The sequence below is a fragment of the Bombina bombina genome, chromosome 8 (assembly GCF_027579735.1).
Source record: "Bombina bombina isolate aBomBom1 chromosome 8, aBomBom1.pri, whole genome shotgun sequence".
NCBI classification, from domain to species: Eukaryota; Metazoa; Chordata; class Amphibia; order Anura; family Bombinatoridae; genus Bombina; species Bombina bombina.
In genome coordinates, this window is record NC_069506.1 from 267,346,546 (window position 1) to 267,364,601 (window position 18,056).

At 55.2% G+C, this 18,056-nt stretch overlaps 1 protein-coding gene across 1 annotated transcript in view; it reads right to left on the reverse strand.

The window, feature by feature from the left end:
* The window catches only part of KMT2A (lysine methyltransferase 2A), a 555,423-nt gene extending 537,784 nt beyond the window's left edge, over positions 1-17,639 (reverse strand). Inside the window, exon 1 of the mRNA XM_053691137.1 lies at positions 17,395-17,639. Coding sequence (XP_053547112.1) covers positions 17,395-17,634 — 240 coding nt within the window. The 5' untranslated portion in view covers positions 17,635-17,639. The remainder of the gene's footprint in view (positions 1-17,394) is intronic.
* Positions 17,640-18,056: the final 417 nt, after the last annotated feature.

The window sequence follows — 18,056 nt, forward strand, 5'->3', positions numbered from 1 at the left end:
CACACACCCACACTCCCCAGTGCAACTCCCCCAGACTATTATTATTATTATTCACTCCCCGGTGCAACTCCCCCAGACCATTCCTTCACCACACACCCACACTCTCCGGTGCAACTCCCCTAGACCATTCATAAACCACACACCCACACTCCCCGGTGCAACTCCCCTAGACCATTCATAAACCACACACCCACACTCCCCGGTGCAACTCCCCTAGACCATTCATAAACCACACACCCACACTCCCCGGTGCAACTCCCCTAGACCATTCATAAACCCCACACACACACACACTCCCCGGTTTAAATTCCCCCAGGCCATTCCTACACTACACTCTCCCTGGTGCAACTCCCCCAGACCATTCCTACACCACACACACACCCCGGTGCAACTCCCCCAGACTATTCCTACACCACACACACACCCACCCCCCCAGTGCAACTCCCCCAGACCATTCCCCGGTAAAACTCCCCCAGACCATTCCTACACCACACACACACTCTCCGGTGAACTCCCCCAGACCATTCCTACACCACACACACTCCTCCAGACCATTCCTACACTACACAATATCCCTGGTGCAACTCCCCCAGACCATTCCTACACCACACACACACATACAACCCCCCCCCCCCGGTGCAACTCCCCCAGACCATTCCTACAACACACACACACACACACACACCCCCGGTGCAACTCCCCCAGACCATTCCTACAACACACACACACACACACCCCCGGTGCAACTCCCCCAGACCATTCCTACAACACACACACACTCCCCAGTGCAACTGCCCCAGACTATTCCTACACCACACACTACCCGGTGCAACTCCCCTAGACCATTCATAAACCACACACCCACACTCCCCGGTGCAACTCCCCTAGACCATTCATAAACCACACACCCACACTCCCCGGTGCAACTCCCCTAGACCATTCATAAACCACACACCACACTCCCCAGTGCAACTCCCCCAGACTATTATTATTATTATTATTATTCACTCCCCGGTGCAACTCCCCTAGACCATTCCTTCACCACACACCCACACTCCCCGGTGCAACTCCCCTAGACCATTCCTTCACCACACACCCACACTCCCCGGTGCAACTCCCCTAGACCATTCATAAACCACACACCCACACTCCCCGGTGCAACTCCCCTAGACCATTCATAAACCACACACCCACACTCCCCGGTGCAACTCCCCTAGACCATTCATAAACCACACACCCACACTCCCCGGTGCAACTCCCCTAGACCATTCATAAACCACACACACACACTCCCCGGTTTAAATTCCCCCAGGCCATTCCTACACTACACTCTCCCTGGTGCAACTCCCCCAGACCATTCCTACACCACACACACACCCCGGTGCAACTCCCCCAGACTATTCCTACACCACACACACACCCACCCCCCCAGTGCAACTCCCCCAGACCATTCCTACACCACACACACACTCCCGGTGCAACTCCCCCAGACCATTCCTACACCACACACACACTCCCGGTGCAACTCCCCCAGACCATTCCTACACCACACACACACTCCCGGTGCAACTCCCCCAGACCATTCCTACACTACACACTCCCCGGTGCAACTCCCCCAGACCATTCCTACACTACACACACACCCTGGTGCAATTCCCCAAGACCATTCCTACACCACACACACATCCCCGGTGAAACTCCCCCAGACCATTCCAACACCACACACACATCCCCGGTGAAACTCCCCCAGACCATTCCAACACCACACACACATCCCGGTGCAACACCCCTAGACCATTCCTACACCACACACACATCCCGGTGCAACACCCCCAGACCATTCCTACACCACACACGCACCCCCGGTGCAACTCCCCCAGGCCATTCCAACACCACACACACCCTCCGGTGCAACTCCCCCAGACCATTCCTACACCACACACACCCCCGGTGCAACTCCCCCAGACCATTCCTACACCACACACCACCCCCGGTGCAACTCCCCCAGACCATTCCTACACCACAACACACATACTCCACAGTGCAACTCCCCCAGGCCATTCCAACACCACACACACACCCTGGTGCAATTCCCCCAGACCATTCCTACACAACACCCCGGCGCAACTCCCCCAGACCATTCCTACACCACACAAACACACTCCCCGGCGCAACTCCCCCAGACCATTCCTACACCACACAAACACACTCCCCGGCGCAACTCCCCCAGACCATTCCTACACCACACAAACACACTCCCCGGCGCAACTCCCCCAGACCATTCCTACACCACACAAACACACTCCCCGGCGCAACTCCCCCAGACCATTCCTACACCACACAAACACACTCCCCGGCGCAACTCCCCCAGACCATTCCTACACCACACAAACACACTGCCCGGCGCAACTCCCCCAGACCATTCCTACACCACACAAACACACTCCCCGGCGCAACTCCCCCAGACCATTCCTACACCACACAAACACACTCCCCGGCGCAACTCCCCCAGACCATTCCTACACCACACAAACACACTCCCCGGCGCAACTCCCCCAGACCATTCCTACACCACACAAACACACTCCCCGGCGCAACTCCCCCAGACCATGCCTACACCACACAAACACACTCCCCGGCGCAACTCCCCCAGACCATGCCTACACCACACAAACACACTCCCCGGCGCAACTCCCCCAGACCATTCCTACACCACACAAACACACTCCCCGGCGCAACTCCCCCAGACCATTCCTACACCACACAAACACACTCCCCGGCGCAACTCCCCCAGACCATTCCTACACCACACAAACACACTCCCTGGTGCAACTCCCCCAGACTATTATTATTATTCACTCCCCGGTGCAACTCCCCCAGACCATTCCTTCACCACACACACACACTCCCTGGTGCAACTCCCCCAGACTATTATTATTCACTCCCCGGTGCAACTCCCCCAGACCATTCCTTCACCACACACACACTCCCCGGTGCAACTCCCCTAGACCATTCATAAACCACACACACACACTCCCCGGTGCAACTCCCCTAGACCATTCATAAACCACACACACTCCCCGGTTTAAATTCCCCCTGGCCATTCCTACACTACACACTCCCCGGTGCAACTCCCCCAGACCATTCTTACACCACACACTGCAACTCCCCCAGCCATTCCTACACCACACACCCCCCCCGGTGCAACTCCCCCAGACCATTCCTACACCACACGCACACTCCCGGTGCAACTCCCCCAGACCATTCCTACACCACACGCACACATCCCCGGTGAAACTCCCCCAGACCATTCCTACACCACACGCACACATCCCCGGTGAAACTCCCCCAGACCATTACTACACCACACACACATCCCCGGTGAAACTCCCCCAGACCATTCCTACACCACACACACACACATCCCCGGTGAAACTCCCCCAGACCATTCCTACACCACACACCCACACTCCCCGGTGCTACTCCCCCAGACCATTCATAAACCACACACCCACACTCCCCAGTGCAACTCCCCCAGACTATTATTATTATTATTCACTCCCCGGTGCAACTCCCCCAGACCATTCCTTCACCACACACCCACACTCCCCGGTGCAACTCCCCTAGACCATTCATAAACCACACACCCACACTCCCCGGTGCAACTCCCCTAGACCATTCATAAACCACACACCCACACTCCCCGGTGCAACTCCCCTAGACCATTCATAAACCACACACCCACACTCCCCGGTGCAACTCCCCTAGACCATTCATAAACCACACACACACACACACACACTCCCCGGTTTAAATTCCCCCAGGCCATTCCTACACCACACACACACACATCCCCGGTGAAACTCCCCCAGACCATTCCTACACCACACACACACCCCGGTGCAACTCCCCCAGACTATTCCTACACCACACACACACCCACCCCCCCAGTGCAACTCCCCCAGACCATTCCTACACCACACACACACCCCGGTGCAACTCCCCCAGACTATTCCTACACCACACACACACCCACCCCCCCAGTGCAACTCCCCCAGACCATTCCTACACCACACACACACTCCCGGTGCAACTCCCCCAGACCATTCCTACACCACACACACACTCCCGGTGCAACTCCCCCAGACCATTCCTACACCACACACACACTCCCGGTGCAACTCCCCCAGACCATTCCTACACTACACACTCCCCGGTGCAACTCCCCCAGACCATTCCTACACTACACACACACCCTGGTGCAATTCCCCAAGACCATTCCTACACCACACACACATCCCCGGTGAAACTCCCCCAGACCATTCCAACACCACACACACATCCCCGGTGAAACTCCCCCAGACCATTCCAACACCACACACACATCCCGGTGCAACACCCCTAGACCATTCCTACACCACACACACATCCCGGTGCAACACCCCCAGACCATTCCTACACCACACACACCCCCGGTGCAACTCCCCCAGGCCATTCCAACACCACACACCCCCTCCGGTGCAACTCCCCCAGACCATTCCTACAACACACACACCCCCCGGTGCAACTCCCCCAGACCATTCCTACACCACACACACACACTCCCGGTGCAACTCCCCCAGACCATTCCTACACTACACACTCCCCGGTGCAACTCCCCCAGACCATTCCTACACTACACACACACCCTGGTGCAATTCCCCAAGACCATTCCTACACCACACACAACCCCCGGTGCAACTCCCCCAGACCATTCCTACACCACACACACATCCCCGGTGAAACTCCCCCAGACCATTCCAACACCACACACACATCCCCGGTGAAACTCCCCCAGACCATTCCAACACCACACACACATCCCGGTGCAACACCCCTAGACCATTCCTACACCACACACAACCCCCGGTGCAACTCCCCCAGACCATTCCTACACCACACACACCCCCGGTGCAACTCCCCCAGGCCATTCCTACACCACACACCCCCCCCCCCGGTGCAACTCCCCCAGACCATTCCTACACCACACACCCCCCCCCCCCGGTGCAACTCCCCCAGACCATTCCTACACCACAACACACATACTCCACAGTGCAACTCCCCCAGGCCATTCCAACACCACACACACACACACCCTGGTGCAATTCCCCCAGACCATTCCTACACCACACAAACACTCCCCAGCGCAACTCCCCCAGACCATTCCTACACCACACAAACACACTCCCCGGCGCAACTCCCCCAGACCATTCCTACACCACACAAACACTCCCCGGCGCAACTCCCCCAGACCATTCCTACACCACACAAACACACTCCCCGGTGCAACTCCCCCAGACCATTCCTACACCACACAAACACACTCCCCGGTGCAACTCCCCCAGACCATTCCTACACCACACACACTCTCCCCAGTGCAACTCCCCCAGATCATTCCTACACCACACACACACACACACTCCCTGGTGCAACTCCCCCAGACTATTATTATTCACTCCCCGGTGCAACTCCCCCAGACCATTCCTTCACCACACACACACACACTCCCCGGTGCAACTCCCCCAGATCATTTATAAACCACACACCCACTCCCCGGTGCAACTCCCCTAGACCATTCATAAACCACACACACACACTCCCCGGTTCAACTCCCCTAGACCATTCATAAACCACACACACACTCCCCGGTGCAACTCCCCTAGACCATTCATAAACCACACACACACTCCCCGGTGCAACTCCCCTAGACCATTCATAAACCACACACACACACACACTCCCCGGTGCAACTCCCCTAGACCATTCATAAACCACACACACACACACACACACACCCCGGTTTAAACTCCCCCAGGCCATTCCTACACTACACACTCCACGGTGCAACTCCCCCAGGTCATTCCAACACATTCCGGTGCAACTCCCCCAGACCATTCCTACACCACACACACACTCCCCGGTGAACTCCCCCAGACCATTCCTACACCACACACTGCAACTCCCCCAGACCATTCCTACACCACACACTGCAACTCCCCCAGACCATTCCTACACCACACACACACCCCGATGCAACTCCCCCAGACCATTCCTACACCACACACACACCCACTCCCCGGTGCAACTCCCCTAGACCATTCATAAACCACACACACACACTCCCCGGTTTAAATTCCCCCTGGCCATTCCTACACTACACACTCCCCGGTGCAACTCCCCCAGACCATTCCTACACCACACACTGCAACTCCCCCAGACCATTCCTACACCACACACTGCAACTCCCCCAGACCATTCCTACACCACACCCACCCCCCGGTGCAACTCCCCCAGACCATTCCTACACCACACGCACAATCCCGGTGCAACTCCCCCAGACCATTCCTACACCACACGCACACATCCCCGGTGAAACTCCCCCAGACCATTCCTACACCACAACACACACATCCCCAGTGAAACTCCCCCAGACCATTCCTACACCACAACACACACATCCCCGGTGAAACTCCCCCAGACCATTCCTACACCACACACACACATCCCCGGTGAAACTCCCCCAGACCATTCCTACACCACAACACACACATCCCCGGTGAAACTCCCCCAGACCATTCCTACACCACAACACACATACTCCACAGTGCAACTCCCCCAGGCCATTCCAACAGCACACACACACCCTGGTGCAATTCCCCCAGACCATTCCTACACCACACACACACTCCCCGGTGCAACTCCCCTAGACCATTCCTACACCACACACACACACACACTCCCCGGTGAAATTCCCCCAGGCCATTCCTACACCACACACACTCCCGGGTGCAACTCCCCCAGACCATTCCTACACCACACACTCCCCGGTGCAACTCCCCCAAATCATTCCTACACACGACACACACACACTCCCCGGTGCAACTCCCCCAGACCATTATTACACCACACACACACACTCCCCGGTGCAACTCCCCCAGGCCATTCCTACACTACACACTCCCCGTTGCAACTCCCCCAAATCATTCCTACACCACACAAACACACACCCCGGTGTAACTCCCCCAGACCATTCCGACACCACACAAACACACTCCCCGGCGCAACTCCCCCAGACCATTCCTACACCACACAAACACACTCCCCGGCGCAACTCCCCCAGACCATTCCTACACCACACAAACACACTCCCTGGCGCAACTCCCCCAGACCATTCCTACACCACACACACTCTCCCCAGTGCAACTCCCCCAGATCATTCCTACACCACAACACACTCCCCGGTGCAACTCCCCCAGATCATTTATAAACCACACACCCACTCCCCGGTGCAACTCCCCTAGACCATTCATAAACCACACACACACACTCCCCGGTGCAACTCCCCCAGATCATTTATAAACCACACACCCACTCCCCGGTGCAACTCCCCTAGACCATTCATAAACCACACACACACACTCCCCGGTGCAACTCCCCCAGATCATTTATAAACCACACACCCACTCCCCGGTGCAACTCCCCTAGACCATTCATAAACCACACACACACACTCCCCGGTGCAACTCCCCTAGAACATTCATAAACCACACACCCACACTCCCCGGTTTAAATTCCCCCAGGCCATTCCTACACTACACACTCCCCGGTGCAATTCCCCCAGACCATTCCTACACCACACACTGCAACTCCCCCAGACCATTCCAACACCACACACACACCCCGGTGCAACTCCCCCAGACCATTCCTACACTACACACTCCCCGTTGCAACTCCCCCAAATCATTCCTACACCACACAAACACACACCCCGGCTCAACAGCCCCAGACCATTCCTACACCACACAAACACACACCCCGGCTCAACAGCCCCAGACCATTCCTACACCACACGCACACACACCCCGGCTCAACAGCCCCAGACCATTCCTACACCACACGCACACACACCCCGGCTCAACAGCCCCAGACCATTCCTACACCACACGCATCCCCCGGCTCAACAGCCCCAGACTATTCCTACACCACACGCATCCCCCGGCTCAACAGCCCCAGACCATTCCTACACCACACGCATCCCCCGGCTCAACAGCCCCAGACCATTCCTACACCACACGCATCCCCCGGCTCAACAGCCCCAGACCATTCCTACACCACACGCATCCCCCGGCTCAACAGCCCCAGACCATTCCTACACCACACCCATCCCCCGGCTCAACAGCCCCAGACCATTCCTACACCACACGCATCCCCCGGCTCAACAGCCCCAGACCATTCCTACACCACACGCATCCCCCGGCTCAACAGCCCCAGACCATTCCTACACCACACGCATCCCCCGGCTCAACAGCCCCAGACCATTCCTACACCACACCCATCCCCCGGCTCAACAGCCCCAGACCATTCCTACAACACACACACACTCCCCGGTGCAACACCCCCAGAAATTCCTACACCAGCCACAGCATCCCCTCCAGTCCATTCATACACCAGCCACACACAGCACTGAATTTCCCAGTAGTACATTCATACACCAGCCACAGCATCCCCTCCAGTCCATTCAAACACCAGCCACGCACACAGCACTGAATTCCCCCCTAGTACATTCATACACCAGCCACTCACCCCACAGCATCCCCCCCCAGACCATTCGCACACCAGCCACAGCATCTCCCCCCCAGTCCCACTTATACACCAGACAACCCCCCCAGTGCTTTTCCCCCAGTCCACTTATATACACCAGACAACCCCCCCAGTGCTTTTCCCCCAGTCCACTTATATACACCAGACAACCCCCCCAGTGCTTTTCCCCCAGTCCACTTATATACACCAGACAACCCCCCCAGTGCTTTTCCCCCAGTCCACTTATATACACCAGACAACCCCCCCAGTGCTTTTCCCCCAGTCCACTTATATACACCAGACAACCCCCCCAGTGCTTTTCCCCCAGTCCACTTATATACACCAGACAACCCCCCCAGTGCTTTTCCCCCAGTCCACTTATATACACCAGACAACCCCCCCAGTGCTTTTCCCCCAGTCCACTTATATACACCAGACAACCCCCCCAGTGCTTTTCCCCCAGTCCACTTATATACACCAGACAACCCCCCCAGTGCTTTTCCCCCAGTCCACTTATATACACCAGACAACCCCCCCAGTGCTTTTCCCCCAGTCCACTTATATACACCAGACAACCCCCCCAGTGCTTTTCCCCCAGTCCACTTATATACACCAGACAACCCCCCCAGTGCTTTTCCCCCAGTCCACTTATATACACCAGACAACCCCCCCAGTGCTTTTCCCCCAGTCCACTTATATACACCAGACAACCCCCCCAGTGCTTTTCCCCCAGTCCACTTATATACACCAGACAACCCCCCCAGTGCTTTTCCCCCAGTCCACTTATATACACCAGACAACCCCCCCAGTGCTTTTCCCCCAGTCCACTTATATACACCAGACAACCCCCCCAGTGCTTTTCCCCCAGTCCACTTATATACACCAGACAACCCCCCCAGTGCTTTTCCCCCAGTCCACTTATATACACCAGACAACCCCCCCAGTGCTTTTCCCCCAGTCCACTTATATACACCAGACAACCCCCCCAGTGCTTTTCCCCCAGTCCACTTATATACACCAGACAACCCCCCCAGTGCTTTTCCCCCAGTCCACTTATATACACCAGACAACCCCCCCAGTGCTTTTCCCCCAGTCCACTTATATACACCAGACAACCCCCCCAGTGCTTTTCCCCCAGTCCACTTATATACACCAGACAACCCCCCCAGTGCTTTTCCCCCAGTCCACTTATATACACCAGACAACCCCCCCAGTGCTTTTCCCCCAGTCCACTTATATACACCAGACAACCCCCCCAGTGCTTTTCCCCCAGTCCACTTATATACACCAGACAACCCCCCCAGTGCTTTTCCCCCAGTCCACTTATATACACCAGACAACCCCCCCAGTGCTTTTCCCCCAGTCCACTTATATACACCAGACAACCCCCCCAGTGCTTTTCCCCCAGTCCACTTATATACACCAGACAACCCCCCCAGTGCTTTTCCCCCAGTCCACTTATATACACCAGACAACCCCCCCAGTGCTTTTCCCCCAGTCCACTTATATACACCAGACAACCCCCCCAGTGCTTTTCCCCCAGTCCACTTATATACACCAGACAACCCCCCCCAGTGCTTTTCCCCCAGTCCACTTATATACACCAGACAACCCCCCCAGTGCTTTTCCCCCAGTCCACTTATATACACCAGACAACCCCCCCAGTGCTTTTCCCCCAGTCCACTTATATACACCAGACAACCCCCCCAGTGCTTTTCCCCCAGTCCACTTATATACACCAGACAACCCCCCCAGTGCTTTTCCCCCAGTCCACTTATATACACCAGACAACCCCCCCAGTGCTTTTCCCCCAGTCCACTTATATACACCAGACAACCCCCCCAGTGCTTTTCCCCCAGTCCACTTATATACACCAGACAACCCCCCCAGTGCTTTTCCCCCAGTCCACTTATATACACCAGACAACCCCCCCAGTGCTTTTCCCCCAGTCCACTTATATACACCAGACAACCCCCCCAGTGCTTTTCCCCCAGTCCACTTATATACACCAGACAACCCCCCCAGTGCTTTTCCCCCAGTCCACTTATATACACCAGACAACCCCCCCAGTGCTTTTCCCCCAGTCCACTTATATACACCAGACAACCCCCCCAGTGCTTTTCCCCCAGTCCACTTATATACACCAGACAACCCCCCCAGTGCTTTTCCCCCAGTCCACTTATATACACCAGACAACCCCCCCAGTGCTTTTCCCCCAGTCCACTTATATACACCAGACAACCCCCCCAGTGCTTTTCCCCCCAGTCCACTTATATACACCAGACAACCCCCCCCAGTGCTTTTCCCCCAGTCCACTTATATACACCAGACAACCCCCCCAGTGCTTTTCCCCCAGTCCACTTATATACACCAGACAACCCCCCCAGTGCTTTTCCCCCAGTCCACTTATATACACCAGACAACCCCCCCAGTGCTTTTTCCCCCAGTCCACTTATATACACCAGACAACCCCCCCAGTGCTTTTCCCCCAGTCCACTTATATACACCAGACAACCCCCCCAGTGCTTTTCCCCCAGTCCACTTATATACACCAGACAACCCCCCCAGTGCTTTTCCCCCAGTCCACTTATATACACCAGACAACCCCCCCAGTGCTTTTCCCCCAGTCCACTTATATACACCAGACAACCCCCCCAGTGCTTTTCCCCCAGTCCACTTATATACACCAGACAACCCCCCCAGTGCTTTTCCCCCAGTCCACTTATATACACCAGACAACCCCCCCAGTGCTTTTCCCCCAGTCCACTTATATACACCAGACAACCCCCCCCAGTGCTTTTTCCCCCAGTCCACTTATATACACCAGACAACCCCCCCAGTGCTTTTCCCCCAGTCCACTTATATACACCAGACAACCCCCCCAGTGCTTTTCCCCCAGTCCACTTATATACACCAGACAACCCCCCCAGTGCTTTTCCCCCAGTCCACTTATATACACCAGACAACCCCCCCAGTGCTTTTCCCCCAGTCCACTTATATACACCAGACAACCCCCCCCAGTGCTTTTCCCCCAGTCCACTTATATACACCAGACAACCCCCCCAGTGCTTTTCCCCCAGTCCACTTATATACACCAGACAACCCCCCCAGTGCTTTTCCCCCAGTCCACTTATATACACCAGACAACCCCCCCAGTGCTTTTCCCCCAGTCCACTTATATACACCAGACAACCCCCCCAGTGCTTTTCCCCCAGTCCACTTATATACACCAGACAACCCCCCCAGTGCTTTTCCCCCAGTCCACTTATATACACCAGACAACCCCCCCAGTGCTTTTCCCCCAGTCCACTTATATACACCAGACAACCCCCCCAGTGCTTTTCCCCCAGTCCACTTATATACACCAGACAACCCCCCCAGTGCTTTTCCCCCAGTCCACTTATATACACCAGACAACCCCCCCAGTGCTTTTCCCCCAGTCCACTTATATACACCAGACAACCCCCCCAGTGCTTTTCCCCCAGTCCACTTATATACACCAGACAACCCCCCCAGTGCTTTTCCCCCAGTCCACTTATATACACCAGACAACCCCCCCAGTGCTTTTCCCCCAGTCCACTTATATACACCAGACAACCCCCCCAGTGCTTTTCCCCCAGTCCACTTATATACACCAGACAACCCCCCCAGTGCTTTTCCCCCAGTCCACTTATATACACCAGACAACCCCCCCAGTGCTTTTCCCCCAGTCCACTTATATACACCAGACAACCCCCCCAGTGCTTTTCCCCCAGTCCACTTATATACACCAGACAACCCCCCCAGTGCTTTTCCCCCAGTCCACTTATATACACCAGACAACCCCCCCAGTGCTTTTCCCCCAGTCCACTTATATACACCAGACAACCCCCCCAGTGCTTTTCCCCCAGTCCACTTATATACACCAGACAACCCCCCCAGTGCTTTTCCCCCAGTCCACTTATATACACCAGACAACCCCCCCAGTGCTTTTCCCCCAGTCCACTTATATACACCAGACAACCCCCCCAGTGCTTTTCCCCCAGTCCACTTATATACACCAGACAACCCCCCCAGTGCTTTTCCCCCAGTCCACTTATATACACCAGACAACCCCCCCAGTGCTTTTCCCCCAGTCCACTTATATACACCAGACAACCCCCCCCAGTGCTTTTCCCCCAGTCCACTTATATACACCAGACAACCCCCCCCAGTGCTTTTCCCCCAGTCCACTTATATACACCAGACAACCCCCCCAGTGCTTTTCCCCCAGTCCACTTATATACACCAGACAACCCCCCCAGTGCTTTTCCCCCAGTCCACTTATATACACCAGACAACCCCCCCAGTGCTTTTCCCCCAGTCCACTTATATACACCAGACAACCCCCCCAGTGCTTTTCCCCCAGTCCACTTATATACACCAGACAACCCCCCCAGTGCTTTTCCCCCAGTCCACTTATATACACCAGACAACCCCCCCAGTGCTTTTCCCCAGTCCACTTATATACACCAGACAACCCCCCCAGTGCTTTTCCCCCAGTCCACTTATATACACCAGACAACCCCCCCCAGTGCTTTTCCCCCAGTCCACTTATATACACCAGACAACCCCCCCCAGTGCTTTTCCCCCAGTCCACTTATATACACCAGACAACCCCCCCAGTGCTTTTCCCCCAGTCCACTTATACACCAGACAACCCCCCCCAGTGCTTTTCCCCCAGTCCACTTATACACCAGACAACCCCCCCCAGTGCTTTTCCCCCAGTCCACTTATACACCAGACAACCCCCCCCAGTGCTTTTCCCCCAGTCCACTTATACACCAGACAACCCCCCCAGTGCTTTTCCCCCAGTCCACTTATACACCAGACAACCCCCCCAGTGCTTTTCCCCCAGTCCACTTATACACCAGACAACCCCCCCAGTGCTTTTCCCCCCAGTCCACTTATACACCAGACAACCCCCCCAGTGCTTTTCCCCCAGTCCACTTATACACCAGACAACCCCCCCAGTGCTTTTCCCCCAGTCCACTTATACACCAGACAACCCCCCCAGTGCTTTTCCCCCAGTCCACTTATACACCAGACAACCCCCCCAGTGCTTTTCCCCCAGTCCACTTATACACCAGACAACCCCCCCAGTGCTTTTCCCCCAGTCCACTTATACACCAGACAACCCCCCCAGTGCTTTTCCCCCAGTCCACTTATACACCAGACAACCCCCCCAGTGCTTTTCCCCCAGTCCACTTATACACCAGACAACCCCCCCAGTGCTTTTCCCCCAGTCCACTTATACACCAGACAACCCCCCCAGTGCTTTTCCCCCAGTCCACTTATACACCAGACAACCCCCCCAGTGCTTTTCCCCCAGTCCACTTATACACCAGACAACCCCCCCAGTGCTTTTCCCCCAGTCCACTTATACACCAGACAACCCCCCCCAGTGCTTTTCCCCCAGTCCACTTATACACCAGACAACCCCCCCAGTGCTTTTCCCCCAGTCCACTTATACACCAGACAACCCCCCCAGTGCTTTTCCCCCAGTCCACTTATACACCAGACAACCCCCCCAGTGCTTTTCCCCCAGTCCACTTATACACCAGACAACCCCCCCAGTGCTTTTCCCCCAGTCCACTTATACACCAGACAACCCCCCCAGTGCTTTTCCCCCAGTCCACTTATACACCAGACAACCCCCCCAGTGCTTTTCCCCCAGTCCACTTATACACCAGACAACCCCCCCAGTGCTTTTCCCCCAGTCCACTTATACACCAGACAACCCCCCCAGTGCTTTTCCCCCAGTCCACTTATACACCAGACAACCCCCCCAGTGCTTTTCCCCCAGTCCACTTATACACCAGACAACCCCCCCAGTGCTTTTCCCCCAGTCCACTTATACACCAGACAACCCCCCCAGTGCTTTTCCCCCAGTCCACTTATACACCAGACAACCCCCCCAGTGCTTTTCCCCCAGTCCACTTATACACCAGACAACCCCCCCAGTGCTTTTCCCCCAGTCCACTTATACACCAGACAACCCCCCCAGTGCTTTTCCCCCAGTCCACTTATACACCAGACAACCCCCCCAGTGCTTTTCCCCCAGTCCACTTATACACCAGACAACCCCCCCAGTGCTTTTCCCCCAGTCCACTTATACACCAGACAACCCCCCCAGTGCTTTTCCCCCAGTCCACTTATACACCAGACAACCCCCCCAGTGCTTTTCCCCCAGTCCACTTATACACCAGACAACCCCCCCAGTGCTTTTCCCCCAGTCCACTTATACACCAGACAACCCCCCCAGTGCTTTTCCCCCAGTCCACTTATACACCAGACAACCCCCCCAGTGCTTTTCCCCCAGTCCACTTATACACCAGACAACCCCCCCCAGTGCTTTTCCCCCAGTCCACTTATACACCAGACAACCCCCCCAGTGCTTTTCCCCCAGTCCACTTATATACACCAGACAACCCCCCCAGTGCTTTTCCCCCAGTCCACTTATATACACCAGACAACCCCCCCAGTGCTTTTCCCCCAGTCCACTTATACACCAGACAACCCCCCCCCGTGCTTTTCCCCCAGTCCACTTATACACCAGACAGCCACCCAAGTGCTTTTCCCCCAGTAAACATACACCAGACAGCCACCCCTGGTGCACTTATACACCAGACAGCCACCCCCCCCCCCCAGTGCTTTTCCCGCAGTCCACTTATACAGAAGACAGCCACTCCCAGTGCTTTTCCCCCAGTCCATGTATACACCAGACACACACCGCAGTCCATTTATACACCAGACACACACCCCAGTCCACTTATACACCAGACAACCCCCCCCGTGCTTTTCCCCCAGTCCACTTATACACCAGACAACCCCCCAAGTGCTTTTCCCCCAGTAAACATACACCAGACAGCCACCCCTGGTGCACTTATACACCAGACAGCCGCCCCCCCCCCCCCAGTGCTTTTCCCGCAGTCCACTTATACAGAAGACAGCCACTCCCAGTGCTTTTCCCCCAGTCCATGTATACACCAGACACACACCGCAGTCCATTTATACACCAGACACACACCCCAGTCCATTTATACACCAGACACACAGCTGGTGCTTTTCCCCCAGTCCATTTATACACCAGACACACACCCCAGTCCATTTATACACCAGACACACAGCTGGTGCTTTTCCCCCAGTCCATTTATACACCAGACACACACCCCAGTCCATTTATACACCAGACACACAGCTGGTGCTTTTCCCCCAGTCCATTTATACACCAGACACACACCCCAGTCCATTTATACACCAGACACACAGCTGGTGCTTTTCCCCAAGTCCATTTATACACCAGACACACACCCCCGGTGCTTTCCCCGCTGTCCATTTATACACCAGACACACCCCGGTGCTTTCCCCCCTGTCCATTTATACACCAGACACTCCCCCCAGTCCATTTATACACCAGACACGCCCCCTAGTGCTTTTCCCCCAGTCCATTTATACACCAGACACGCCCCCTAGTGCTTTTCCCCCAGTCCATTTATACACCAGACACGCCCCCTAGTGCTTTTCCCCCAGTCCATTTATACACCAGACACGCCCCCTAGTGCTTTTCCCCCAGTCCATTTATACACCAGACACGCCCCCTAGTGCTTTTCCCCCAGTCCATTTATACACCAGACACGCCCCCTAGTGCTTTTCCCCCAGTGCTTTTCCCCCAGTCCATGTATACACCAGACACGCCCCCTAGTGCTTTTCCCCCAGTCCATTTATACACCAGACACGCCCCCTAGTGCTTTTCCCCCAGTCCATTTATACACCACACACACACCCAGTGCTTTTCCCCCAGTCCATTTATACACCACACACACCCAGTGCTTTTCCCCCAGTCCATGTATACACCAGACACCCCCCCCAGTCCATGTATACACCAGACACCCCCCCCCCAGTCCATGTATACACCAGACACACCCCCCAGTCCATGTATACACCAGACACACCCCCCAGTCCATGTATACACCAGACACACCCCCCAGTCCATGTATACACCAGACACACCCCCCAGTCCATGTATACACCAGACACACCCCCCAGTCCATGTATACACCAGACACACCCCCCAGTCCATGTATACACCAGACACACCCCCCAGTCCATGTATACACCAGACACACCCCCCAGTCCATGTATACACCAGACACACCCCCCAGTCCATGTATACACCAGACACACCCCCCAGTCCATGTATACACCAGACACACCCCCCAGTCCATGTATACACCAGACACACCCCCCAGTCCATGTATACACCAGACACACACCCCAGTCCTTTTCCCCAGTCCATTTATACACCAGACACACACCCCATGTATACACCAGACACACCCCCTAGTGCTTTCTCCTATTCAGTCATACACAAACTAGACACATTCCCACTGCCTACCCCCATCCCTACTACTCACTGACACTTCCAACATCTATTCCAGTCATACAAATACATCCTGCATCCACGAGTATAGGATTAAACAGGCACAACACCTACATCTCAGTCCAATCATATACACTTGCATACCACCTGCAGCCATAGAACAAACGATCCCATTACTGTTATATACACAGAAACACCAACACCCCCTATGCGCTGAATATTACACACAGATATCTCCTGCACCATCAGTGCAGTCATATAGCCAGTGCCACACACATAAATGAGTATAAGTCCTGCATCACGCAATACACATAGCCCCTGCACACACCTGAGTAGCTACGTCAGTTTCCCGCGCTCCCCGGTGTAGTTCTTACCTCCTCGCTGCTCCCGCCGCTCAGTTCTCTAAATCTCCTCAGGTTGCTCCCGATCCTTACAGACACCTGCAGAGCCGCGTCATAACCGGGCACTAGCCCCCCGCTACTCCCGGGACTTACGGTGCCCTCCCTGTTCCCACTTCCCTCATCTCGCAGTGCAGCAAACAGCCTCAGTCTAGCCCCCAGTCTTCGGCCGGTTCCGGGCCGAGCTGGGAAGCGCCACCGACAGCTGTGCGCCATTTTGTTTCCTGGGATCTTATTATCACTGCGGGCTGGCAAGCCAGAGCGGGGCGGGACAGCCCTGGAACTTGGATAGTTGCATAAACAGAGCTGTTATGTTATGAAGAGGATATGAAACGCGCAGAGTCCGTGGCAAAGCAATAGCGACGCCAGGGGACAAGAATAGCAGTATAATCTAGCAAAAAAATATATGGCTGAAATATCTGAAATGCAGCATATAGGGCTGAACACTTAATATTTTTTAGCCCCGGAGTGTGAATTAATATATACACAAATAGAGCCTTGCTGTCGTATGGATTTTACATGGCCCAGGGCTCTACTTTGCCCTGTAATATGAATTGCTAAACATTATGTTATATCTACAGTACGTATATATGACAAATACAGAGGATGTGATATGAGAACAGTGGATAAATCATGCG